At 44.0% G+C, this 27827-nt stretch overlaps 2 protein-coding genes and 1 non-coding gene across 10 annotated transcripts in view; 2 read left to right on the top strand and 1 right to left on the bottom strand.

The window, feature by feature from the left end:
• Positions 1–15313: 15313 nt before the first annotated feature.
• LOC148677535 (RNase MRP) lies at positions 15314–15574 on the top strand. Its single transcript, XR_015940273.1, has one exon.
• A 1237-nt stretch (positions 15575–16811) lies between these two features.
• Positions 16812–21659, top strand: ing2 (inhibitor of growth family, member 2). The gene is made up of 2 exons (XM_088641909.1): positions 16812–17206; positions 20369–21659. The coding sequence occupies exons 1-2, from the start codon at positions 16816–16818 to the stop codon at positions 21055–21057; spliced, it is 1080 nt and encodes a 359-aa protein (XP_088498035.1). The 5' UTR covers positions 16812–16815; the 3' UTR covers positions 21058–21659.
• Positions 21660–22306: 647 nt separating this feature from the next.
• Positions 22307–27827, bottom strand: part of LOC148677532 (uncharacterized) — a 32454-nt gene continuing 26933 nt past the window's right edge. For all 8 annotated transcript variants that reach the window (XM_088641099.1, XM_088641175.1, XM_088641332.1 and 5 more), the window contains 4 exons: positions 27270–27476; positions 26474–26568; positions 24538–24662; positions 22307–24279 (listed from right to left, as the gene is read on the bottom strand). In XM_088641099.1, coding sequence (XP_088497225.1) covers positions 24020–24279; positions 24538–24662; positions 26474–26568; positions 27270–27476 — 687 coding nt within the window. In that variant the 3' untranslated portion in view covers positions 22307–24019. The remainder of the gene's footprint in view (positions 24280–24537; positions 24663–26473; positions 26569–27269; positions 27477–27827) is intronic.

The raw sequence follows: 27827 nt of genomic DNA, 5'->3' as shown, positions 1-27827 counted from the left end.
GCAGCCTCCAATGTTTTCCATCATTCCAATGCCTTGTTCAATACTGCCTAAAGCTCGTACAACAACTTACTAATCAATTACTTGAAATATGTCAAGCCAGCTCGGAGGAGGTCACTTCAGCTGAACTGCTGCAGAGAAATTTTCTTTCTATTAATTGAGCAGTTTTTGAAGTAGTTATCTGCGCTTCTGCGGCTCAAATTGAGCCTGACGTTCTGAAAGACACCTCTGTAAGAAGAAAGCCTTGCGTCTAAGTGGTTGAATGTTCGATCCTTGACTCTGTTATTAGTCGCTCGAGGAAGAAAACGATGGAGAAATAGGAGGTTGAAGAGTAGCGGCATTGACGTTCCTTCACTTGATCAACACGGGTGTGTGATCAGAAACGAACCCATCGTTCCTTGAGTAGAAAACAGAGCGGTAAGCTTTACATCTTCAGACACGCCGTGGAAATGTCTCCCTTAGAATGTACTTTAGGTCAGCTGTGTTGACACGTCTCGGAGAATTTTCAGGTTCACAAAACCGGCTGAGTGGAGTAAGTAGTGCAGACATGAGGAGCCCCATGCCTTCTTGCACAGACCTTGTGGAGAATCTAACGCCACAAGCACACACAGCAGGTGAGATGGGAAAAAGACGGCCTAAGCAAAGCAAAGGGAATGCATTATGTTAGTGTTTGCTAATGAGGGTGGATGAATGCCTGTATGAAAACAGGAATCACTGCCTGTCCTGGAAATACTGAGTTTCACTCTCATGTTCTCCTTTTGAACTTGCAGGCATACTGCTGTCCGTACAAGCATGCGGCATCAATTGCATCAGCAAAGATTCTGTGTAGCTCTGTTGTGTTCCAAGCCCGAATAAAAGCCTGCAATCATCTGCAACAGCTAAACAGCTTTTTATCCACACCAGCTTGCACTGGAAATGAGGAAACTGAATTAGTTCAGTGCAGATCGGTTCAAAGTGAGGCAATTAACATAAAAATTCAAAAGAATACAGTAACTGGAAAAAAAACAATACGAGGCATAGAAATCATATCCACGGACAGTGTCATTTATCAGCGGCAATATTCTTGTATAGATTTTTATAAATGTATGAGGGGAAGAATTCAATCAGCAGGCCCTCCTGTTCTCCATGCATTCAGGGTGCACATCTACAGTAAGTGTAAAATGCATTTTAATCATCACTAAATTCTTCATCACATTTTTATTGCAGCCTTGAATTAATTTTGTCCATAGGAGTAAATAAATCAAATTTGCCAAATGCTTTTTTCAACAAAAAGTTACATTGTGATAACATTTATATTTGTCTCGTTCAAATATTTTTTTAATTCAGGCAGCCTCCATCTAGCTTCCATCCGGTAAGGTTACAGGCACACCTAGTTGCGATAGCTAGGTTAGTTAGGCTGGCAGATTCCATCTAATTTAAAAAGCACTAAATAATTGTAATAATTCCTGACACGTATATAGCACATCCCTGGACACTCCACTCAAAGCTCTTTACAGGTAATGGGGATCCCCTCCACCACCACCAGTGTGCAGCCCCACCTGGATGATGTACGGCAGTCATAGTCCGCCAGAACGCTCCCCACACACCAGCTCTCAGTGGGGAGGAGAGCAGAGTAATGAAGCCAGTTCAGTAATGGGGGTTATTAGGAGACCATAATTGGTAAAGGCCAATGGGAAATTTGGACACTGGCCCCTACTCTTTATGAGAAACGCTCTGGGATTTTTAATGACCATGGGGACTCAGGACCTCAGCTTTGTTTCTCATCTAAAGGACAGGGCATGTTTTACAGTATAGTATCCCCATCACTATACTGGGGCATTAGGACCCACACAAACCACATGGTGAGCACTCCCCACTGATCCCACTAACAACAGCAGCCTCAGCTGTCCCAGGAGGTCTCCCATCCAGGTACTGGCCACAGTCACACCTGCTGAGCTTCAGTGGGTTTCCAGTTTTAAGATGAAGGGTGATGTACCTGCTGCCAATAATTGTGAGTACAGCTAAGCAGGTTCTCCTTTCTGTATATACAGTATGTAAGGTTGTGTGGCTGCCGTGAAAGGAAAGGCTGACATGTTAATAGACCCACTGAGCTGATCAAATCAATCAAAACTTTCAGGGGTGGAGAAGAGTCCCTACACTGGATTGCTGTCACTGTGGAGGTCTGGAGTTTTTTATTTATAACCAACCTTGAATGAAGACGGAGAAGAAATTATTTACCTTAATTTGGAAAAGTGTGCTGCTGGGGTCAGCTTTTTAAAATGCATTTAAAGTGATACAACAGGGATGGTTAATTCATTTATTTAAATACAGCATTTACATACTATCGCAGGGTGTCTGTGATAAATGTGATTGCATATCTAAAAGAGAAATTGATTTATCGTGCCTTAGTTTAAAATGTCAGTGTCTTCACCAAAACAAAATGTTGCATGTTGGCATTTTTCTGCAGCCTGACAAACTCACAGGTGTGTAATCGCAATGCAGCCTTAGATGTGTGTGTGTGTTAGACAGGATGAGACCTTCGGTCATTGATGCTTATACAGAAAAGAAGATCCTGTGCCTTTATATCTGCATTCTACATAAGTTCTCTACATTGAGTACATCCCAGCCATCAGACAGAACTGCGGAATACCAGTCTAGAGGATATACAGTAGTCCACCAATTTAGTTATGAACACAATTTCATTTTTTTCAGGAGTGTGGATTGGAACATTTTTATATTGCATGACAACAGCACAGCACTAATATTCTGGATGCAGGTCCTGGTTCATGGTCTAAGGCTATGAAATCCCCTGATTGACAGGACCGCATGCCTGCGAGCGCCCGGGAGGCTACCGGGGCCACTGTGCAGAGCCCAGAGAGCCCTGGCTGACTAATCCCACACTATCCTCGGTGAAGCTCCACTGGCTGTGATGCTCACCTGTTGGGGAAGACCTAGTGACGGTCAGCTGACGACAATGGCCCAGGCTCGGACCCGTGATCACAGGGTTACCGGCTGAACCAGGTCTGCACATGGGGAGAAAGGTCTGAGATGAACTACTGTAACTTTTCCCCTAGCTCCCAAAGGGAGTGGGGTCAGCCCGGCATTGTGCGGCCTCGCTCTGGTTAACCATAGAGGTCCTGGGTATGTGAAGCTACTGAAGTGGAATGAGAAAGAAAGTGCATTCTTAATGAGGAAAATTAATCCCATCTCAAAGTTTTGTGCTAGAAGGTGTCCCGCAGTTTTACACTTGATGATAGAGGAGAGGATGAAACTTTAAAAGTAGGAAATGCTCCTATATTCTAATTGGGAACACTTTATTTTAACATTTAAATGCGACTTTTGTACTATACACGATTACCACTGGATTCCACTTCCCTTGTTAGTGTTGAGAAACAATGGCTCCAACCTCTTGTTCCATAAGTGATGGGCGGCTGATCCCCTTTCGCTGATTAATAGCGCATTTTGGACATAAAAGTCAAACTTTCCCATTGCATTCAGACAGGAAAACCCCATTGTGAACGTCACACTTCCTTTCTTTCTCATTCTAATGTTCTAAGCTCTCGCAACTAATCTCAAAATAATAATAAAAATGTATTCGTATTTTGACTTACCGGCATTACACACGGATATCTGTGAGAAGTGTTCTTTGGAAAGGCAAAGACGATTGTTGTTTATATCAGCATCCACCAGTGAACAAGAACAGAGAAAGACCCCGCGCAGAACAGCCAGAGGATTACAGAAACACAATCCTGGATTTCCAACCACATCTCTCTCTTTTGAAAGAAATGGAGTTGAAAATTAAAACTGTTAAGTCTGCTCCGCATTAAAGCTTTTGCCCCAGCAAGAGTGTTGTCTTATCTGACTCCAGTAACTGCCAGGGTGGGGAGAAGGGTTGATCAAATTATTTCTCAGCTGAAGAGCAGAAGCGCTTGGTGGAATTGTTCTGCAGCTAATGTGGCCTCTGTAGCCATGCAGATTGAACCGCCGCTTTCATGAATCGGTCCGTAGTCCCAAAGCAAGATTACTGAAGCCGCTTTGTGTTTGCGAAACCCACTGTTGCTGCTTGTAATGAGACTGAAGCTTTATTGTTGTTCTAATGGCATGTTTCTCTCCAAAAACGTAATCGTTTGCAGAAGAAGGGAAAATCATTTGCGCAATCAACGCAAGATCTTTCTTCTGCCAGTACAGTTGAAACTCAGATACCTGTCACAAGGAGTTTTACGTGGAAGCAGGTATAACACTCTTCAAGCAGCAGCAACAAGCAGTAAACAACAAAAATAGTTCACTTCCTAATCGCTGCATAACACCAAATCTGTGTGTGTCTGTAGCAAATCTAAAAGGCAAAGTCCAGGCATATTAATAACTTTGTGATCGGTGGTACCGGTTTTGGTTTAACTGCTCTTGCACTGTTTGTAACTGAGTGAGACCAGATGCAGTACTTCCGAGAAATCACACTTATGAGGCCTAACATAAAAATATATACTGTTATACAGACATCCAGTGTAACATGTTTGTCTTCTGTTGTTTGTTCTGTTTCTACATCCGGTGTAAGAAAGTTCTGCATTAGAAACCAAGTGAACTGATCTGTTTTCAGCTGTTGTACAGTACTTGTAGTCAGAGTGATTTAATGCAAATCGAGATGATGGTGGAAGAAATATGGTCACAGATTTTAAGTTGAAACTGAAACTATCAGGAAAAATAGAAAGAAGATAACAAAACTGTTGACTACCATTTGTGTTACTGCAGTTCCAGCAAAGCTGGATTGCAAGACAGCAGACACTGTCCCATCCCTATTATTGTCAAGAAACAAATTGATATACAGTGATACAGTGTCAGGAAAAACAAACAGAGATAGAAACAACCATGTGCTAAATCAGTGACTAGCGAATTCAGCCTCTTAATTACAGCTGTGGGCAAAATGTGTTATTGGGTCATTTTTAAACATGAAAATAGCTTCAAGCAGGCTGTAAAGACACTTCGCGGAGTAGAACTGGAGCAGGTCTGCCTCTGTGCCATGCTGGTGCCTGACTGCCCACCCTGTAATCCCCACACAACATTGTGCAATTGGCCAGGGATGGCGGGCATGAAGAAGGCTTCCTGCAGCTCCATTGCTCTTTGCTCTTGTCAACTCTGAGGGGCCAAGCAAGGTGAGATGGGAGACCTCTTGGGAAAGCCAGGATGCTGTTTTAAATGGTGTGGGTGGACCAGTAGGAGGGACGCACCTGTCACGATCGCTAACCCCTCCTCTTAAGGGAGCTCCAGCCCTTCCTCGTTCCTTCCCATTGTCTGCACCTGTTCCCTATTCCCGTTCCCCTTTAAAAGCCAGACGCTGACCTCACTCCTGGCTTCTCATTGATTTCCGTGTCGTGAGAGCCCGGGGGTCCTGCTGCGTCTGACTCCGTTATGGTTTTAGTTTCCTGGTCCTGATTCCCTGCCCCGCCGGTCCCGACCCGGTTCTGGTTTTAACAACGGATGGATCCCTTGGTCTTGGACTAAACCTCTCGTCTTGGATTCCTCCTCTGGATTTACCCTTGGATTGTTCGCCCTGGATTCACTCCCCCCGGACACTAGCACTGCATGAACACGCCCCCCTGTCTCCCGACCGACTCCTGCATGATATTTTTCCCCTTGTGTCTTCACTATTCTGGATTGCGTCGTCCGCATAGGGCCCGGAAAGAACTGTTCGTGACAGCACCCCTTTGGACCATTCACAAATGATCATTCATTTTAGAGTTTCCAAACTATTCTGCCCATATGGTGACCAGGAGCCTGCAATATAGTAGGTTCTGTCCTTCAGATGAGGCAGTAAACTGAGATCTGGACTTCCTGGTCAATAAAGATCTCGTGACCCTGCTAATGAATGTAGGGGTGTGAACCCTGGTGTTTAATTTTATCTCAAAGCAAATAATAGAAAAATGATTAAGTTCTTTGGTAATTTCTGTCAACTAAGATCTTTATACATCTCAATTATTTTTCTGAGTTTTAAGCATTTTTTTTCATCCAGATGATGTCTCTTTCAGTTAAAATGCTCTTATATACAGTGAATACACGGAAACACAAGACAAGAGATTTTACACACCACCAACGTAGTACAGTATAAGGCTTAAATTTCGGCGTGCACAAATTACAATGCCATTAGGGAGCAGGATATAGGTAAGGGAAATGGGTTTGTGGAGTTAAAATGAACAGATATTCGCTTTCAAACAGAGACTGGCAATCAGTCATCCAAGCCTTTGTGACAACCTCTCTGGAGAGAGAGATTCTCTCAAAGCTCTTCAAAGAGATGTCATGGTAAAGTTCGCTCTTGATCAAAGTGGGCTGCTGATAGCATATGAAACCTCGTATGATCTAGCCACTCTGAGTCTTAACTAAGATTTAAAGTCTCCCGAATCTTAGACTCCTATCTCTCAGTCCTTTCAAATCCTGTCCTTTTAGAGCTCATTGAGCCCACAGAACGTCTGTGAATTCTGCAATTAAGTACATTGGAATTATCTTACAATTATCTAAGACATTTCTAGATTTTTCACTAAACGGTAGGTCTCTGTGCACCGCAGTAGTTTTGGTGCCAGTAAAACGTGTGTTATCCCTGCTTTCCCGTGTGGTTGAAACTCACGAAGGAAAGTAAGGCAAAATGAAAGTAAGCAAAATCTCTGCTATCCTTACTTAATTTGTATTCGTTTCTCCGAAAGCATATGGCCATTACCATTGAAATTATTGAACTCAATATGCCTTTATAACACGTCGTATAGGGGACCAGATGATTCTCCTGCGCTTATTTTGCACTCCCATCAGACTCAGTTTTGTGGTTTTGTTATACAGTATGACAGACCCTGTCCTTAAGGGAAATAACATCGCCAGCTGCCTTTTTTAGGTTAGCGATCTCAATCCCATAAAAGAAGTAGATTATTGCTGTTCACGCTTGCAGCCTTTTCAAGTTTTTAAGACATGCCTTATGACCTTTTCTAAGACTGTAAATGTGAGGAGGTACCGTAGCCTGCGCTTGCGACAGTAATCAATAGTAATGCTATTCATAGTGAACAAGCTTATTCAAAGGGCCTACCTTTATTCTTGACGGTGCTTATATCTTCAAAAAATGCCAAGCGTACAGTGACTGAAAAAACTTTTTTTTTTCATTGGATTTATCGTAATTCTCTATTCACAAATTTGCGCTTCAACTCGCCTAATCCGTTCATGATGAAGTGGGCTGTGCGTGCGCGATACATTGAGTTACTCTGCCACCTAGTGGACATTAACCCGCAAATGTGTCACAATTCTTAAATGAGCGTTTTTCCAAACATTGATAATTAGTGGCATTCTTAGCAGGTTAGCAGTAATGAGAAGACATGACGGGCCCGTTTCACGTCTCTCAAGTTTGAACTTTCCCAATAATTAGTCACAGCCCTGCTACAGTATGTCTTGTTAAAAAAAAACAGCAGAACACAACATTTAGTTACGACGTTGATGATACAACATATTCAATAGAAAATGTAACGGTTGCAGCCGCTCTGTAAAGCACAATCCACCTACACGCCTCTCAACATGTGGCACAAACTGTTCAGAACTGAAAATGAGTTCACACAGGCGCCTTTGACAAATCAGTCAGGGGTGCTAGTTAGAATCGGGATTTTTCACATCTATTAATGTAGCAGTGCCCACCCGGAGCCTGGTCCTTTTTCTGCAAGCGGCTCACCAGAACAACGTAGATTTCAGCCTGGGAACGTAATGAGAACACGTTTAAAAATATATAAATATATATGTAAAAATACATACAAATAATTAAGAAAAACAAAAACGAAAATATGTTAAATTTAGAAACTGATTTCGTGCTTCCATTGATGTACCAATAATTCCCTAATTAAAATTAAACTAAGTCAGGTTCATCTGAACACGATTTGATTTTTTTTTTAAAAAAAGGTCGTTTACTGGCTACAATTAACAAAATAAATGGAGCTAATTCAATTCCACAGCCCTAGAGTCTCAAAATAATCTCGGTCTAGATTTACAGTTCGGCTGAATTTCGCTCTGAGGGGAATAAAAAGCCTGCATGTTGCACGATGAAAGCAATATTGCAAAATTTGAGGTTTTAAGTGGCTTTGAACTAACTCAAAGTCTGAGGAATTGATTTAAAAAAAGATATTGTTTCTGTTGTTTAGAACTACAGAAAATAGATCACACCTTGCTCGTGGTGTAACGATGGCTGTGCCCCCCGTGCCTTCATCGGGGTCTTTGATAAAAACATACCATTAACGCATCATGCAAAGCGGTGCTCGGTGCTCACGAGTCTTGCCAGCATCACTCGGGCTTCGTCCTTCACAACCGGCACCGCTGATTGAAGAGCACATGATGCACAAGGCAGCAACAGCTCTTGACTTTGGGTACTGTACCTCGCACTAGTCGCTAACACTGACGTACTGTAGCCCTTAATAAACCTGTTATGACTGAGACATGTCTACATTTCTACTACTAACGTCTGCTGCATTAGTAGGAAGAGGCATTTACTCTCAGGTTATCGATCCTGTATTGATGGTTTTTCTAAGGGTTGATGGTTTTTGCAAGGGATGTATGCGAGAATATGCCCCACCTGTACCGAGGCGGTACCCAGCAAACCTCAGTCACTGGTCTAGTTCATGTTGGCTTGCTGCCCAGGTGTGGAAAGCCAACTGCAGTAAATTGTGTGGAGGTGAATACGGTGCACTGCTGCTCGAAACCATTCTCCAGCTCACAAGGCAGGAGCTGCTGCCAGGGCAGGATGGTACTGCCTTGGTCCGTGCTGTTCGGTACACAGCGTGGGAGACGCTGTTAGGAGGATGTCTGCTTCATGCTCACTGTGCATGAAGTGGACAAAAGGAGCAGCCTGAATAAGCTCAGTAACAATGCGTCCTGGTGCTCAGTATTTTTTTGATGCTCTTTTTGTTGTTGTTGTTGTTGTTGTTGTTGTTGTCGTTGACCAGATTCATACTGACGTGACTCCCAAGTGGTCAATTATTTTATTTAAGCACTTGTGCAGTTTACAGCCCCCCAAACTGTCTCTTTCAAAACGACATGCTGATCGCAGAAGGCAGTTTGAAACTGTGCTTGCCAAAGCTCTGCACCTTGACTTTAACTGCGCCTGCAGCCCAGCGCTTGGCGAAAACAAGACCCCTCAGGCAACTGCGATCAATCTCTAGGGCCTAACTCTGATCATTTACTCTGAGTGAGAGCTGGCCATGGCCAATCACAACACAATTAGAGCAGTGGAGAGCAATATGGACATGGCCTACCAGTATCAAAGAGTTATTTCAAGCTGTTTGCTTTGAATATTGTATATTTGATCCTGACCTGCTGTGCAGTGGGTCTTCTGCTGAATAATGAGTGCCGTGCATCACCCAGGTGGGCACTGGTCTGTAGTGGGGGAAGAAGCAGGTGTTCTCCTGTATGGAAAGGGCTTTGATGTGTTTTGCGATGCAAACTGCTACAGAAAAGGCAAGGAATTATTATTATGATCTCTAAACTCTACAAACTGCTCCTCCAATCAGATCCTCCAAAACAACCCAATGCAAGCACAAGGTCAACCATCAGACAGGTGACACTACTATAATTAGACTTAGTTCAGAGAGTTTTTTTTAATTCCTTTTAAAACACAAGGATAGTTACTTCTTCCCCAGGCTATGGTACAGACGTCTTGCTGTTTGAGGTTCAGGAGATATTGTGTAATGCATATACTCCCTGCTCTCTGTCTTTGTTCTGTAATGAATCATGTTCACAATCACATACCAACAGCCTGACAAATGAACCCTTTTACCCTTCTCCATAGGTGTCATCACTGTGCTTGTAAACCTCATCTTGAAAAGACAGATGTGACAAATGACAGATCTATAAATGAAAAGGGGCTTTAGTTCAATTGTTACTTTAGAATTGCATCTATACTCCAGAGAAATAATGACAGCAGCAAAATACCTACTAAAATCCGTTCGTCTTCTCAGCATAAAGAGACGTTCTTACAATGTTTGTTCTGTAAGTACACCTCACATTCAGGGGAAGATGTAATTATGGTGAATACGGAATTGATTTTTGTTTACTCTGAAAAGAAGATAGTAAAAACATTTTTAAAGTAATTCCTGGCAGAAAACGAGACGTTTTTGAAAATGACAAAAGATTGCAAGTAACATAATTGCCATAATCAGATTATAAAATCTTGGCAGCAAACTATTACATTTGCTTCTCAAGAAAACTTACTTATTAATTATTCTGGTGATCATTTAAGACAAAAGCACAAATATGGACAATGCTGCCATGTATTCCCAGGCAGTGGCATATTATCAGTCATGTCAATGCAATAACCGAATATGTACAGTAAAGTATTTCATTTTTCTCTAAGCAAGAGGCTGCTACCTCACAGCTCTTTCTTCTTGGCTTTTATTACAGACTAAGGTGCCTTCTGTGTGGAATATGCGTGTTCCCCTGTGTCTTTGTGGGTTTCTTCCAGGGCATCTTTTTGCCAGTCACCGCCCAAAGGATGATGTCCAAGGTGAAATCCCATCTCATGCTCTGTGTGTGTCAGGCTGGGCTCTGGCTCTAAAAGAGGATATCGGACGAATGGATTTCTCTCTAAGCAGCATATTGTGAACAGGTTAACAAACTAAATTTGTGACCTTGAATGTCTGAAACCTTTTTTTAAAACAACAAACACAACATTAAAGTGCAGCAAATATTAAACAGGTACTGTAATTTTTCCTGCAGAATCAAATGACTCACTGAAAAAATCCAGAAGGAAAGAGTTATATGCTGCTGCTAGAGTAGTCCCAAAATACAGCTACCAGAGAGAGTACAGAGGAGAGTAAAATGCACGTACAGTATATCTGTCGAAAAGATTGCCAGGCACGGGGATTTACGTGTACATCCTGAAACGAGCCACAGAAAAACAAAACAATATGATCATACATTCTGTGATTCGTGAATATACTAGCAATGCATTCGGCTGCATTGATAGAGCTGGGGAGAAATGTCTGTTTTGTCATGTCTTTTCATCGAGAAATGTTTTGATTTGTGCTGATTCTGTTACCTCCCAGCTCAGGAAATGCGAATGTCGTGGCATGCTGTCAAAGGCTCAGTAGGCAAGCCAAACTGAATTTGTGATTGTTGGAGACTGAATAACAGAATCTTATTACAGCCATGGGGGGTGGGGGGTATTTATGAAATGTGCCATACAGCAATTATTATTGCTTTGTTTACCAATAATTACAGGATTGCAATGCAAAATGTATATTAAATAAACAAGAAACCCGAAAATAATGCAATGTTAATGCTGACAAAGCTAATAACAAAAGATTATTACACTCTAAGTTGTACAAAACTATATTTCTACATGTGCTTAAATCATTGTTATGCATTTTAGTGCTCTTTTTTGGTCCAAAATGTAAGAATTCACAAGTTTCCCATGATTGAGCTAGTCTGCTATTGTGTGCTGTTAAAGAGCTGAATATGAAAACATTCCAAAATGCTTTTGAGACATTGCTTATAGCCTATTTTCTAAGATTTACAGCTAAAGGATTAGACCTGAGTTATTCCTAACCCAGCATCCGTAGCCACCCACTTTTGTTCTGGAAGGCTATTGATGAACAGCATGATAATCTGTGCACAGTGAACTACTTTCACACCCACTTAGAGCACAGGGCAAAACCAGCCCTTGGGCGTTCCTGGGACACTTAGGCAGAAAAGACTTCCCAGCAGATAGGAGACACGGTTACATGTCACACAAGTACACAAGTGATACTCAGCTAACTTACAGCTGATGACCAGATGGAGTGATGCATCTCTACATGAGATGACTGCCCCATGCTAGTGCAAGGGAGATTTGGGATGGGGCTGGGTAGGGGCACTGTATACTGACTTCAGCCAGCTCTTATTGATTCTGAGGAAGCATGAATGAAGGACAACAGCATATGTGAGTGGTGGGAAATTTGAAATGGCTATCTGGCCTCAGCCACCTGAATTAACAAAGACTGTTAAGAAAACAAGCTGCAAAATTGTTTAAGGTTATCAAAGACTAGACCACATAAAAACCACATGGGCGGAGCGGTGGCTCTGTGGCTCAGGATCTGTGCCTGTGGCTGGAAGGTTGCTGGTTCGTATTCCCCAGCTGGCAGAGGAATCCTACTCCGTCGGGCCCCTGCACAAGGCCCTTAACCCCAGCTGCTCCAGGGGTGCCGTATGAATGGCTGACCCTGCGCTCTGACCCCAAGCTTCTCTCTCCCTGTCTGTGTGTCTCATGGAGAGCAAGCTGGGGTCTGCGAAAATACACATTCCTCATACAAGAAATTGTATATGGCCAATAAAGTATGATTTTGTTTTAATGGTGTGATTAAATTATTCTTTGATTATCTGAATACTCAGCAACACTTTGACTCTTGTCGTACCATGGTAAGTTATGGGAATGAAGATGAACCCATATTCAAAGGTCCAGTGTGAAATGTTCATTAGTTTGTTTGGGTGTTAGGAGTGGAAAGTGGAAAAAAATGAAGAGACTCTTTTTCAGCTGAGCTCAAAATGCAAATTTTCTCAGGGAAAAGTGAAATGCGCTAGAACTCTATCAAGGTCTAATCGCTGCCTTCTGTCTGCTACAGACAGAGCTTCTGACAGTATCAGGACAGAAGAAAAAACGTCCAAGGCAGATTACATGTCATGAAATGATTTAACCAAACTCAACACCAGGAAGGTTGCTATGGTTTGGATGTTGGTTGCAATGAAGAAATGTATAGGACACACACACAGCTTGACTGAAGACCATCTTGTCTTGTTAGGAACGTTATCTGTGAGAGAATGGAATGGAGGTCATTGGTCATCTTTGCTCACACAAGCACAGCGTTTCGTAAGGGCTAAATTCCACCCTCTCTGCCAAGCTCGATGTTCAGTTAACTATGAATTCAGAAGCAAAAAGCAGTCTAAAAAGCAAAAAGAGCAGGTTGGATATCTAGTTTAGCGAAGGAACCCCCTTTCTCATACCCTGAATCCTGGTTTTCCCTAAATGATGTCTGCCAGGTAAGCCATTTAAATTCCTTTTGCTCAGGGGAAATTGAGATCAGCTGTCTGTCTTGGTTTATGCTGAAATAAGTCTTCTGAAAATGTGACTTTAGTATTGACACAGACCACTTTTTATATTTAGAGAGATTCATGTAAAACGTTGTTTTTTTTACACAAGCAATTAAAAATGTGAGAACGAGGATAGGCAGTGATTTTAAGAACAAAATTCTTCAAAATCGTAATACTGATGCTCTGGGGATTATTCTAAATGTAGAATTGATCAACTAAACTGTTCTTCAAACGAGGCAACATAAAAATATCAAAGAAAATGTAGGCCAGGCAGTCTTTTAAAAATGTTTAGATGTTGTACAAATTGCCTAACTGTCCTACTTCTTAAAGAAACCAAATTAGTACAGAGACGCCTTGCTCGTAATACTCTAGGTAGCTTTCAAATTCAAGGAAAACACTGCAGTAAATGAAGAGGTCGGGGTCGCAGTCGTCAAAGATTTTAATTCTGGTGCGGCTTTGAACGCCGGAGGACAATAATAAATACTTTTTATCCAATCGCGACAGGAGCGGGATCAAACACGTTACGTTTCCTCTAAGGAACGAACTCTATGAGGTCTGTCTTCTGGATACGAATCTATGTACAACAACAGCTGACGCTGCATGGTTGATAACGACACCCTTTACCTTTATTTTTGCGTTTCACGAAACTACAGTACATAGCACATCCGTGTAAGTGAAAAGGATAATAAAGGCTGTGAACTGCAGTTGCCCTCTCCTGCCTCTCTTCGTGCACCGCCGACTCTGCCAGGGAATCTACGGGGGGTCACTACAATATAAACATATATAACTGAGTGATAGAAAATAATACAGTCATAAGAATTATATTATAATTATATAGTAATAAAAACTATACAATACGTATATAAAAATGCACAGTACATTAAATGGACCAAAGTAAGACAAGACTAAGAAAAAAAAGTTATAATTATAAGCTTAAAATATCAAATGCTATAGTTAAAAGATGAACTGTAAGAGAATTTAGAAGTATCCACAGTTGCAAACTCTGGACTGAGCATATGTAAAACTCAACCATGTTTGTCTTTCATTTTTATGTCTGCGGAGGAGGAGATGAGATGGGGAATCGTTTGTATATTTACGTTTCCACATCACCGAATAAATTGAGGAGGTTCATAAAAATGAAAATGTTTATTGCATCTATGAAGCTATAACGTTTGTGGCTATGATGTAGTCGAAAATATATGATGCAAACGAAGATCACATGTGTGATCACCATCGTTACTCGCAATGCAGTATCTTCAGTTAGTTACAGTAATTGAATATTGTGAACCTACAGTCGAAAGTGATCAAATATTTTTCCTTCCACCTGACCGTTGTAACAATTCATATTTTCTTTTGATTTCTTTATTGTGTCATAAATTCAGCGAATTTCATTACACTGATTTCCTTTGTCTTAACACGCAATTAAGCAAGTATCGGGTTCGGTTATTCCGTTATCAAAAGTGTCCGACTAATGGGAAGTCTTTATTTTTTCTCAAAGCATTACTTTACAAATGGATACTTCGGTTCTTTCCACGCATTTATAGGTTTTTTTATTCCTTTTAGAGAAGTTCTGTTTATTTTAAAAATGCACTGTGCTGTCCTCAGTGAAATAACCTATGGTTTTTAATTTCAGCTAAATTCGACGAGTTTCCTCTTTTCTCTTTCACCTTGTTTCTCCATTCTAACAGAAAAGTAAAGTATTTGGGGGGGGGGGGGGGGGGGAATATAACTTGAATAAAATAATAATAATGAATAGTAAATATCTGTCGCTCAGATGAAGAGCGAAGCCCGGCCCTATTGCTTTAAAAATACTTTCCCATGATCCCCCAGGAAAAAAAAAGCATCGCTCTTGAAATTATTTTCCAGAATGTCAATACGGACAAACACTCAATTAAGAAGAAGGGTTTTGTATTCCTATGTCCCGAGACATACGGCGTTGTAACCCTCTTCTCAAAGAAATAACTGTACGCGAGCAATCAGGGGGAAAAAAAAACCCCAAAGGGGGCGTGTCTGGCATGGTCCTCATTTGTATAAAGTATCCCCCGTGTTTTCCAGCTGCAGCGTTGCTTTAAAAGCTCTCGTCCGCGTCCATACCTGAACACTGGGGGCTCATGACCCCCGAAGCGGGCGCGCACTAATGGGAAAGACGCCTTGGGCAAGAAGGCGGAATAAAAAAATAAAATAAAAAAAAATTATATTTACACCATGAGCTTGTGCGCCTGCTGCGCTTCGGCGGTATATAATGGCGGGCGTGGCCACTCTGACGTGTAGGCATTCTGGAGACCTGTCTACTAGGCTACAAGCTGGGAACCCAGTTTCTCCTCCGTGCGCCTAGGGGAAAGTCCCCGGACCCGTGGCAGAGAGTGCCTTTGCGTGAAGCAGCCTGCGGTCTGCACGTCACCACGCCTCAGCTAAGACGTCCTCGGACCGAGCTGGGTGACGTCAGGCTGCACTCGTCATAGCGGTGTAGTAACGCAGGTGGTGTGTACTTCCAGTGCATCAACAGAACGGGGCTCATTCCCAGAATGCCGGTTCTTTTAATTTTTGGGTTATCTAATTGCACTTGCACACAAATCAAATCAGAGTTTACTTATCAAATGCACAACAATACAGCGTGCAGCGAGCTGACGCAAAAAATAAAGACTGGCATGGTCTTTATCACACCCTGACGAAGCACACAACGCGGTGTTTGGTCTGCCGAAAGGAAAATACGAAATAACCATGCCATGTCTTTACTAAGTTTTTCAATTCGATTATGTTATATTTCCTCTGTTAGAAAAACAGTACAATAAAAAAATAAACGGATAAAACTTTTAGTTAGAAGAGCGTTTAGGACTCCAGGTTAATACGAGACTATTTTACGTTAATTAATAACATGGACGACACAAACTGGTTGCGCCTAATTAATTGATTATGGTGCTTTGTTAAATTGCTGAATACAATCAAAACGATAGTGTCAATCACCGTAGCAAATAAGAAATTAAGTCATTTTGAAACCCACGAGCAATTACGAGTCGTTTAGACTCCAGCGACAGTAAACTGCGCCTTAAACAAACTTCCATTCGTCAATTCGATATGGATTTTTTTACCGTTATTTAAAACGTGCTTTAATTTAATCTACACTTCCTGTTAAGTCACAAATTCGGGATTCCCCCCACAAAACAATGTACAAACCAAACTAAACGTCTGCTAAACGCTCCACGACACACACCCCCCGCCGCCGCCTGAGCGTTTGTGAGAGGAAGCTGGGAGGGGGACAACCAATAAATAACTTTATACCAACAAGCGGAATAGAACTACAGGAGGAACCCACTGGAGGACCTAGACCGAGTTTTATTTTATTTCCTTATTCCCCCTGGTCAGTGCGTGAGTCAGTTTATCCGACACCACCAAGAAAAAGGAAAGGAGAGAGGGAGCACTGTTTACACTATATGTCAATATTTTAGGATATGTTGTTGTTGTTGTTGTTGTTGTTGTTAATGTCTGCCATAGGTCTGTGGATTTTGTTGGATTTTTGGGTTTCATGTTCATTTTATTTGCTGTGGCACCACTGATTGTGTACCCATCGCTCATGCTAATAAAGCACCTTGAATTGCATTGAATTAAATTGAGAGGAGGTGGGGGATAAACACTTCCCTTTTCATGTGCAGGGGGACGTTGGATACCCCAAATACTGTGGATACCGCTTTAAGGCGGCCGCCCTCGCGCGCCTCGTCCCGGGAACATGCAAAACCGCGGCGCGCTGCCTTATGGGGGGCCGCACCGGGGCGCATGCGCAGACGGGGGGGGGGTGTTCTGTTTGAAGTGGAGCTGCAGTTGGTCCAGCGGACCGAGCCGCTCAAGAGGCAACACAGTAGCTACATTATCCTCCTCTTCCTCCTCCCTCCCCCCCCCCTTCCCCACCTACCAAATGCCCCTCTCCTGAAGTTGCCCGCTCGCCTTTATTTTTGTTGGTGGTGGTGGTGGTGTTTTTTTTCTTTCTTTCTTCCCCAATCCTCCGCGCTTTCATGCATCGCCACCACGATGCTGGGGCATTACCCGAGCGTGGAGAAGACCCAGCTGGTCAGCTATGTGGAGGAGTATCTCGAGTGTGTGGAGTCGCTGCCTTTGGACCTGCAGAGGAATGTCTCCTTGTTGAGAGAGATCGATACGAAGTACCAGGGTAGGTCACGTTTTCGGCACTTTTTCTTTTTTTTTTTTTGGGCGAGCGAGCTCCCCCCTCGGCGTGCGATCTGCCCCGAAAGGGCGACCCTGATTTTCCCCCCCTGCCCCGTCTCCTCTCGATGCGGCTGCAGGACGACACGGGCTGATCTTTGTTGTGTGCTTTTCTACGCGTGAGTGTGTGTGTGTGCATGTGTGTATTTCGCTCACTCCCGACGCGTCGCGGGTGTGTGACCTCGTTGGGCTGCCGGGGACGGATCGCAATGGACCCTGCGCGGTTGTCTCCTCTCTCTCCCCGATGCCCAGTACCGACCACCAGCACCAGCCCGAGGGGCGACCGCGGACGTGCGCTCCCCAAGTCGAGACTGACTTCGGGGAATCAGCCATTTTGGCAGCGGATGGGGTGAGAAAACTCGCCCGGCCGGCGCTGTGCACCGCACTTTTAAAGAGGGGGTCCGTCGTGGCGGTGTGTTGGCCAGGGAGTGCACCCCCGGTGTGCAGCGGTTCTGCTCGGCGTCAGTATCGGGGGCTGCCGTGGCCGTGTTTGGTGGCTGAGGGGGGGCTCGACGGGCACTGTCCAGCCTCCCCAGTTGAAGGGAGAGCGCTTTTCTCCCCTTCCCTAGACCGAGTATCTGCAATTGTCATGCCTCTTAAATATCCTTGACACCATTGCCGAGGTACGGTTTGCAAGAGACGCCGGGTCCGGGGGTACACGCAGCTCTGTATGTGGTGTGTCAGTCTCCGGGGTTGGCACCTCACAGTAGTGAACAGTTTTCTTCTGTTTAAGAAAAGTTTTTTTTTTTTTATTTGGCCCACAATTTTATTGCAAAACGCTCTCGATCCGTGGAAGACGGGGAAACGCCAAGATGTGTTGAACCGCGCGTTTTCGTCCTTTTGTGCTGTTTTTTTTTTGGTGTATTAAGACATCTATGAATACATTTTACTCGCAGATCAGAAGTGTCGTCACTTCCTGGATATCGGTACACGGCTTGAACGCGGAAGTGCTGCTGCAAAGACATGTTTCGCTCTTTTTTTTTTTTAGGTTTCAGTACATTCAGTAGATTTCCAGTTAACCAGAGTTCAGGGTATTACAATGATCTTCATTCACGTATCGGTCAGTATTACATTTTCAAGCTGCTGCTGCTTCCGCCAAAATACCCCACCCATTATCGGAAGAAATGAGCACACTTTATTCGTTACGAGCCCAGGCGCTCATGTCAACTCTGCAGAAATTACTCCAATAGGCAGGTTAAAATAAGCGTATTCACAGCAGTAAATTACTTTAAAAAACAGTTGATGCGAACGAAAAACTGGATGCATCAGTGTTTTCTCATAATTCTCCAGGTTTACCTTTCGATGTATGTGATAATTTTGTATTTTATCAGCTACACGGAGTCCACGCTGCTGTTACCAAGCCCACGTTAATACCGTTCGTTTCGATACGAAGAAAGTGTATGAGCTCGCAGATCTAACCGTGCATCCATTTTATTGCCATTTCAGTATGTAGCATTAGCAAATCTAGTGTCTGTGCCTTTAGGTCAGATACTAAGTTGGGCGTTTGGGCAAAGAACGTTTAAAATATGTAAGTTGGGGATATTGACTCAATTTGTAGTGTTTTAAAGCACTGCCTTTTCGAGATCTAGTATAAATAAGGATATACCCACACCTGACTTGGGAGAAAGCAACTTAGGGGTGTAACCTGGGTGCACTTAATCTCTGTTCCTGCTTAAGAACAGGAGAAGAGCTGTCAGCAGTTGTAGAAGCATTTTAGGCTTTTTAGAAAGCTCAGGCAAAGAAACAAGTCCTACTTTTATTTTAATGCATCAAAGGTCCTTTAGGAACAAACCCAGTCTTCATATTTAATGTAGTTTTTAACATCCTAGGTGTGTATTGTTACAAATACCAGACTAAAGCGGGCTCTGCCTAACTTACACGGCCGTTGTTGGTTTTGCAGTCCAGTTTTCAAGTGTAGTGGTAGCAGATTTTACATCTGGTTTGACAAGTACCGCTGGTGGTAAATGAAATTTGTAGAAGGTGTCAGAATTTACATCTGGTCTGAGCGTGGTCACGTTTGCCTCATGTAACTGCTGGACGTCATCCAGTTGGGTGCTGCTCTTGAAATTGGGCCCCTCCTGTGCGTAAAGTGCTTTAGGTGGCCTGTATAAAGGCAGTTGTTACTGTAGGACTCGTGGTGTGAAAAGGGGCAGGCTCGGACAAGCGTGCGTTGGGAAAGCATGCACGGGCTTTATCTCTGCCTTGCAGGGTCAAAGGTCCTAGCCATGAGAAGAGCGGATTAGCAGCTGGAGACTATCGGGGGGGGGCAGGGTGCCAAAAAAACTAATTCCAAGTTATGCACATGTTTTTTTAAATGTGGTAATAATAATAAAAATTGCTTACATTTATATAGCAAGCTCAAAGCACTCAAAGTGCTTTACAGGTAATGGGGATCCCCTCCACCACCACCAATGTGCAGCCCCACCTGGATGATGCGACAGCAGCCATAGTGCGCCAGAACGCTCCCCACACACCAGCTCTCAGTGGGGAGGAGAGCAGAGTAATGAAGCCAATTCATAGATGGGGATTATTAGGAGGCCATGATTGGTAAGGGCCAATGGGAAATGTGGCCAGGATGCCGGGGTTACACCCCTACTCTTTACGAGAAACGCCCTGGGATTTTTAATGACCACAGAGAGTCAGGACCTCGGTTTTACGTCTCATCCGAAGGACGGCACCTGTTTACAGTATAGTGTTTCCGTCACTATACTGGGGCATTAGGACCCACATGGACCGCAGGGTGAGCGCCCCCTGCTGGCCCCACTAACACCTCTTCCAGCAGCAACCTTAGTTTTTCCCAGGAGGTCTCCCATCCAGGTACTGACCAGGCTCACACCTGCTGAGCTTCAGTGGGCTGCCAGTTGTGAGTTGCAGGGTGATATGGCTGCTGGCTGGTAATGGACCATTTCTTATTACAGCTGCCGATTTTGGAAGTGCCCAACTGGGAGGCCCTCAGAGAGTTGCAGGAGCCTGTTCGGCTGAGAGTTGAGGTGCCCTGTGCGTTCTCAGGGGTCGAATGATGGAGAATGGAGTGATTGGCGCATCGCTGCTTTGCACATATACCGGCCAGTGTGCTCAAGATAATCCCCCTGTTTGTTGTCCCATGCAGAAGTGCTGAAGGAGGTGGATGAGGTGTACGAGAGGTTCAGACGCGAGCCGGAGCCGGGGCAGCGGCGGCGCCTGCAGAGCCAGCTCCAGCGCGCGCTGATCGGCAGCCAGGAGCTGGGCGACGAGAAGCTGACCGTGGTCGCGCAGATGCTGGAGCTGGTGGAGAACCGCGCCCGGCAGATGGAGTCGCACGCGCCCTGCTTCCAGGAGCCGGCCGAGGCCGCCGAGAAGGGCGCGGAGAAGGGCAGGCCGGAGGCGGCGGCGGCGGCGCCGCCCGAGAGGGCCTCCGCCCGGCGGCCGCGCCGCCAGCGCAACAGCGAGAGCCGCGACCCCTGCCACGCGGCCAACGGCGTGGAGGAAGCGGGCGAGGAGCCGGCGCCCAGGGAGAAGAAGTCCAAGTCCTCCAAGAAGAAGAAGCGCTCCAAGGCCAAGCAGGAGCGGGAGGTGTCCCCCGTGGAGTTCGCCATCGACCCCAACGAGCCCACCTACTGCCTGTGCAACCAAGTGTCCTACGGCGAGATGATCGGCTGCGACAACGAGGAGTGCCCCATCGAGTGGTTCCACTTCTCCTGCGTCGGACTCACCTACAAGCCCAAGGGCAAGTGGTACTGCCCCAAGTGCAGGGGCGACAGCGAAAAGACGATGGACAAGAGCATCGAGAAGGCTAAAAAGGACAGAAGGTCTAGGTAGTGACCCGCGTCGGCCTTCTTGTTGTCGTGTTGCTGATGAAACAATCTTTCTGGAGACTAAGCGGCGTTCATTTTGAACCCTGGGTATGAACGATACATCGAAGCTGCCGAACACCTGTTTTCAATTCATCTGTTGCTGCACTTAGCCGAGAGGGTAGTACGCAGGACAGAAACAGTGTGGCCACTGCGCGGAATACTGCAGAGACCTCTCCATGTTTCCTTAAGATTACTGCAGGTGACACTGCCATAACTGCTCTGTATAGGTGCATTATTATGTGACTTGTGACTTTATAAATGGGGCTATATTGAGGAACTGAACATAAAAAGATTACAGGTAAAAATCGTAAAAGTATATACAACTTCGAGCATTGATAGAACAAGGCACAAGACTACATGTAACTGGGATACACAGTATTTGTAGGTGATGTTGAAAAGATATCTTGTAACTTTTTTTTAGTCAAATTAAAAATTCTGGCCTTTTTTTTTTAAAGTCTTCCAAAACCAGTGGCAAACTTTCACTGATTTCACTGTTCAATAATATTTGGTATTTCTAATTTAATTTTCTTAAGTTTTTCAGTATTTAAATAAACCTGTGCCAGCGATTGTCTATGTAGATTTATTTTAATGCAGAAGAAAACAAGAATTGGGGGATGGCTGTATATTGTTTATGATTATTATACTGTAGCTGAAAGGATGAATCTCTAACTTTCAACCGTATGTTTATGAAGTGTAAATATACTTCATGCTTTTTTTAGCATGTTGGGTTAATGCCAGTTCTTTACTTTTTTAGAAGTGGGTTGTTTGAATTCTTCATGCATCTGCTAATTTATTTCATGTCTATTTCCATCGTTGTTAGGGATGCAAAGACTAATTTGCAAGTAAAGAATAATCCATGGTGCTTTGAAACAGTGGACCATTCCAACTACTTTTTGGATGATCACTGAAATCTATAACGTACAATTGCTGGGACCTGTGGCACATCTTTTTCCTAGTGCTGTAATGAAGAGGGGTGTGGTCTGTATTCAAAATCATAATTCAATTTTTGCGAATGTGGCCATACACCGACCACCCTTGGCACTCTTTCCTGTGGTTTTCAATATGACAGTCAGGGACACAGTGCTGTACAATACAGGCATACAGGCTGTATCCCTGCCATCGTGGGTCAAAGGTCACAGCAGTGAGCAGGGTTGATTTGTAGTAGTCAACCCAAACAAACCAATCCCGACATTTCACAGCAACCAGAAATGATGAAGTCTATCATCATTTATATTTATTGTATTTTATGACTCATGATTAAGAAATAATAAAAAAATAAGCAAAGTAAATTCAGGAAGGATAGTGTAGTAATCCTCAAGAATGCAAACGGCCTCATCTCATTTTTCACAAGTGCTCTTCATGTCTTATGTTGTCAATTAGTCTCAGCTGGAATATCTCACTGTGTTTGGATATGTACCCATCTAGGCATCCCAATATTAGGTCTATTTAATTAGCAACCAAGAGTGAATTCTGTTGTCTGTCAATGCTTAAATCAATCCGGGCCACTCCTGTGAGAGGCATTAGTGGTTTAAATGGGTTCTCAGCAAAACACAGCTCCTTGGCAAAGCCAGATCATTCATTGATTTTGAATAATGAAGGAGCTGTCTTTAGTCTTTGACTGGAACATTCTCTTACGAAACTTAGGACTCAATTCGCTGGACTGTGGCTAAGGCTGTAACTAAAACGCTTTTGTTGAGAAATGTCTCATTTAGAATAGAAAAGCTTCCCGAGGACACCTTTAATTGGTTACATTTCCTTAACTGTTTCATTTCTTAGTATGAAAGAATCCTCATATCCAATAGTATTTTTAAAGATGTATTTGAAGTGTCATTTAGTAATCAGTGCTTTAAAAGTGAGCTGTGCTGCATCGAGTCCAAGACTAGGAGGCTGTCCTGTGATGTCCCAGCCAGAGGTTCTCCTGCCTTGCCCCTGTTGCTTGCTGGGATAGGCAGCATCTCCCTTGTGACCCTGTATTGGATGAAAATGTATGGAAGGACTGAAGAACGGATGGCTAAATAGTTTTGGACAGGAGCAAAGCCGTTTTCTATTGAAGACCGCAATTGATTCTATTCTGTTGAGTGACTTCATGTGGTAAGAAATATTACACCTCATTTGATTTTCATTTTATACTGTTAAATTAAACCCCATGACTCAGGACACCTTGCAACAACTTAACTGTTTGATATGGTACCCAGTGAAAAGCAAGAGGCTTTGAAACCCAAATTCTGAAGAGTTAGAATGATTTAATTAGTTTGAGCATGAAAAAAGGCTTTTTATTGCTGCGACACATGACATAAACTGTCCATCCGTCCGTCTCCTAACCTTTCTTCCAATCTAGGGTCACGGGGGAGCTGGAGCCTATCCTGGCACGCAGCAGGCCCAAGACGGGGTACACGCCTGTCCATCACGGGGCACCACGGCCGAGTCTCCCTGAAGCTCGCGAGTTGGATGAAAACGGGAGCAACCAGAGGAACCCCACAAGAACGGGGGGAGAACACACACTCTCACACACACAGAGAGCACCCCATGTTTGGAGTGCTGCGAGGCAGCAGTGCTCACCACTGTGCCATCCTGCTGCCGTGTGTGTGTGTGTGTGTGTGTGTGTGTGTGTGTGTGTGTGATCTACTTTAAACTGGAAGATTTCTCATTTTAGAAAATACATCTTAGAAGGTAAGTGAACTGCAATAAAAACCCTGATTGTACAGATACTTTCCAGTAAAGTTAAGGGAGGATTTTTAGCGTATGTTTCATCATCATTTGGGAAAAAATGTAAGCTGATAAAGTGAACTGTGCCTTCTAGCAGGACAGCAGAGAGTAGGATACAGTAAAACTGCTCCTCTATTGGATGAAAATGTCATCCCTATCCCGCTGTGACAGAGGCTGGAGTGATGGGCTTTGTGTGGTTTGCTGTTTTTCATGTACACAATTCAGCATGCGTCTTTGCCATCCTCCTCCTCCTCCTCCTCGCTGGTGCTCGACTGCTCCGCGAAGAGGCCTGCTCCCGCGCAGGAGGATTTTTCTGCGATCTCCTTGGACACGAGTGCCATGGCGATGAGCGCCGGGCTGTCGCTCAGCCCCAGGAGCATGGTTTTGCGGTCCTGGGCCAGCGAGAGGCACCGGATGTTGCTGTCGGGCGTGAAGACGGACAGAACCGTGCCGGCGTCGAGGTCCCACGTGCTGACGTCCCCTGTGTGAAGAAACGGCACACAGCACACATGACGACCAGGATCCGGCCCCCTGGTTCGACAGCTTGCGTTCAATTATTTTCTGCTCTGTTGTTCAATAGGACAGGTTTCCCAAACCTCTTGAGCACAAGAGGTGAGCAGAAGGGGAAAATCTGAATAACTGAGTAAATCTCATCATTCCAGTTTCCCCTTTCCCACAGTCCAGCGGAATAAGCGACACTGAGACGATGACACCCAGATCCCTTCAGCTCTTCACTCACCTGCTAGTAAAATTGCTTTTGCTCCTTCGTCTATAACATGCAGTTTACTGTTCACTCCCATTTCCAGGGTTTCGTAACCAGGAATGGTTTTGTGTGCTTTTCGGAAAGGATCCCAAACTTTAACCCTGGATGGATGAAGAAGATATATTGTTCTATGCAGCATGCTCACTTATAACAGGTTTTTGCCTCCGTTTCAGAAATGATATTTTACCAGACATTATTATAAGACTATATAAAACAAAGGTGCTGTACATGCTTTTCTATATACATGTGCTGTAAATCACTGTAAGAGATCTGTAGAGATTAGACTCCTGTTGCGATCATCATGATATGGACATTCCTTTGGTCTGTTGTGCACAACAATTAGGGGACCTTCTGACATCCAGCAGGGAGGTCTGTACAAATCTTAGCCTTGTCAACAAAGAGGATGCAGTTAATGTCAGGTCCTTAGTCCAGTTTCGAACATACTGTTGGAATGAAGGCATGATTCTCTTGATAAGCAGGACTTATTTGGCCCTTGATCTTCACCAGACTTGACATTCAATAGGTTAAAATTACCTGTCTGTAATCAGCTCTCACTAGAGTGGTGATTTAGTGACTCTTAGGGTGTATCATGCTTTGTCATAAATGGTAAATTAACCATAATTACACCCAAAAGCATTTAATCAATGTAAAAAAAACGATATACTTATTATTTTCTAAAAACATGCACAGATATGTTTTTTGATGCTCCCAATACTTTACAGCGTTATCATAGCAGTGATTCACAAACTCGACAGCAGAGGGCAGAAGAGTACCACATCTAACTTTAACGTGACGCTCAGGATTTTTTTTTTTATGCTAAGAAATAAAATGAGCTTTGTGACCAGAACTTCTTAAGCTGTAAATCTTCAAAACTAAAAGTAAAAGAACTTATATAATCTATAATATATTCTTAATAATTCCGTCCATCCATTTTCTAACTGCTCCATCAACGTCAGGGTCTCAGGAGAGCTGGAGTCTATCCCAGCTAGCAAAGGGAGCAAGGCAGGGTGCACGCTGGGTGGGATACCAGCCCCATCTCGGGGCAAACACAAACATGCACGGTTTTAGTTTTTTTAATTACTCTGCCATGACCAATGGCACAACTGCACAGCAACCTTCACCCAAATCCCGATTTTCGCCTGCAAAAAATGGTACCGTTGGGGCTCACCAAGGGTAACCCTCACCCCATCCCTAGCTTAACCTCAGAAAAAAAACTGTTCTGGGACACAATGAGAACACATGGTGCATCTGAAAAGCAATATAAAGATCTTTAAAATGATTTTTTTCTACAAATTGAAATTCAGCGGACACATTTTGTCTTTTGAAATGCATTAATTGTTGGTCCTAACTTAGAGCAGCATCAACAGATTTACCCCTCCACTGTCTGAACATGAAATAAGTGTACCTAAGAAATAAAAGAATCCAAATTCAAATAAATGGTAGGTTAATGGTAGGAGATTGGGAGGAAAATAATCGAATTCAGTGTCATTTGCTTAACAATGGATAATGTTGCATTAATTATGTTATAATTTTAATATGCAAATTCTAAAAATTGTAAACCATCAAGTCCTGCCCCACTTCCCTCACAGGGGGCATTTTCTTTTCAAAGACAACACTGGCAAAGTATGCATCAACATTTTCGACTCTCTGTATCCGTCTCCTCGACCTTCCCTATCCATAGAAAAGCAGTTCCCGTTTAAGGAAGAAGGGATTTTTCCGTGTTGCTGCAGGTTTCCTTGCCTTCCCGGCCCAGACCGAAGTCCAGCAAAGGCTCCCCGTCGTCTTTTCATCTCCAGGTGTGACGGATGGCTCGCCCCCCAGAGCGCTCTCTCAGACCCCCCGGGCGGGGGAAAGGGACCCCTGGGGTCGGACTCCCTGTCAGAGTTCCCGGGGCTTAGTGTCTGGAACTTACTTGTTGGCCTCCATGACGCCGAAGGCAAGCCTGCTCGCGTCGTCCGTGACCGCCAGGCAGCCCACCCTGGGCTCGTTCTTCAAGCGCTTCCGCACCTGGAAGGGCACAGCGTTCCAGCTGCTCACACAGCGCCAAGAGGGCTGCAGTTCAGGCCCGTTTTCAGAACAAAAACCCCACGTAGTTTAATCTAACTACATAAAGAGCCTGAACTAGTTCAATCTGATCTCCTAATTAGATAACCGAATCTAATTTCTTCATATATATATATAACCATTTGTCTGGATTATTCTTGTCTTTTTTATTTATAACACTACATGTATTTTTACGTTTTAGGGACATTTAGTTGGACGTGGTATAAATACAAGAATACGATACGTGCGACGAATCTCAGAGCCTGCTAGTGATGTGTGTAATACCCCGTTCCTGCCTCATGCCACCAGGCTTCACTGCTGCCTAGGATCCTCACTGTCTGTACTGTATATTCTTTTATTTTGCGTAATACACTGTTTTGCCTTTCAATTCCAGCTTGGTTTTTTCATTTTCTTAATATGTAGAATGGAAATGGGTGTTACTTGCCTTTTGTAAGTTTAACGTACAGTATGCATTGCAATTGCATTTGCTAAACAACCAACCAAGCAACCAAGCAGCCAACAACCAATCAATCAATCAATCAATCCATCCCTCCATCCATCCAACAATCCAGTAATCCAGCAATCCAACATAAAGTCTGTGGTCCTGATATGGAATCCTATTACTCTGGGAAAGGTGTGTGCTGGATGCCTTGACTTTCTCCTACCTTTCCGGTCTGTAAGTCCCACAGTGTCACATAGCTGGTTTTCTCTGTGTCGCTGTAGTTTGAGATGGCCAGGTAGCTGCCGCTGTAAGTGAGGGCGGCACTGTGGAGGAACAGCAGGGAGGCCCGGTCCTCCAGCGTGTGGGTGTGGGTCCGCGTGGCCAGGCTGAACACGTTCAGGTGGTGCGCGAAATAGGAGCACACCAAAATCTGCACAAAGAGAGTCAGAGACACGCACGCAGTCAGCCATCGCCACACCTGCAGTTCAGACCAGAGCACACTGACACACATGAAGGAAACTGGGCTCCTAGACACTATTTTATAACAGTACTGAGGATGAGAGAAGGGACTGCCGGTTGAGTACTGTAGTTCAGACAGGGCCTGGGCTCTGTGGCATATTCTCGCCCAGCTGTGACCCTGTACAGAGATGCACAGGCTGTGGGAAACTGGGCAAGCCTGTGTCAGTCAGTATGCCCTTGCCTTGCCAGGTCACTCTGGGAGTCTGCAGGGCTGGCGGTGAAAACAACTTTACTTTCAGCAGCACGGTCACAGGAGGTATAG

The sequence above is a fragment of the Lepisosteus platostomus genome, chromosome 1 (assembly GCF_059453375.1).
Source record: "Lepisosteus platostomus isolate fLepPlt1 chromosome 1, fLepPlt1.hap1, whole genome shotgun sequence".
Taxonomy (NCBI): Eukaryota; Metazoa; Chordata; class Actinopteri; order Semionotiformes; family Lepisosteidae; genus Lepisosteus; species Lepisosteus platostomus.
The sequence above is the reverse complement of the archived record's forward strand: the minus strand, read 5'-3'. Positions and strand labels throughout refer to the sequence as shown.

What these genes read in the sequence shown, in the direction of transcription:
- ing2 (XM_088641909.1), top strand. Translation starts at nt 16,816, where the DNA reads ATGCGCAGACGGGGGGGGGGTGTTCTGTTTGAAGTGGAGCTGCAGTTG. An exon ending in GATCGATACGAAGTACCAGG is followed by an intron (nt 17,207 to 20,368) that starts GTAGGTCACGTT and finishes TGTCCCATGCAG; the next exon opens with AAGTGCTGAAGGAGGTGGAT.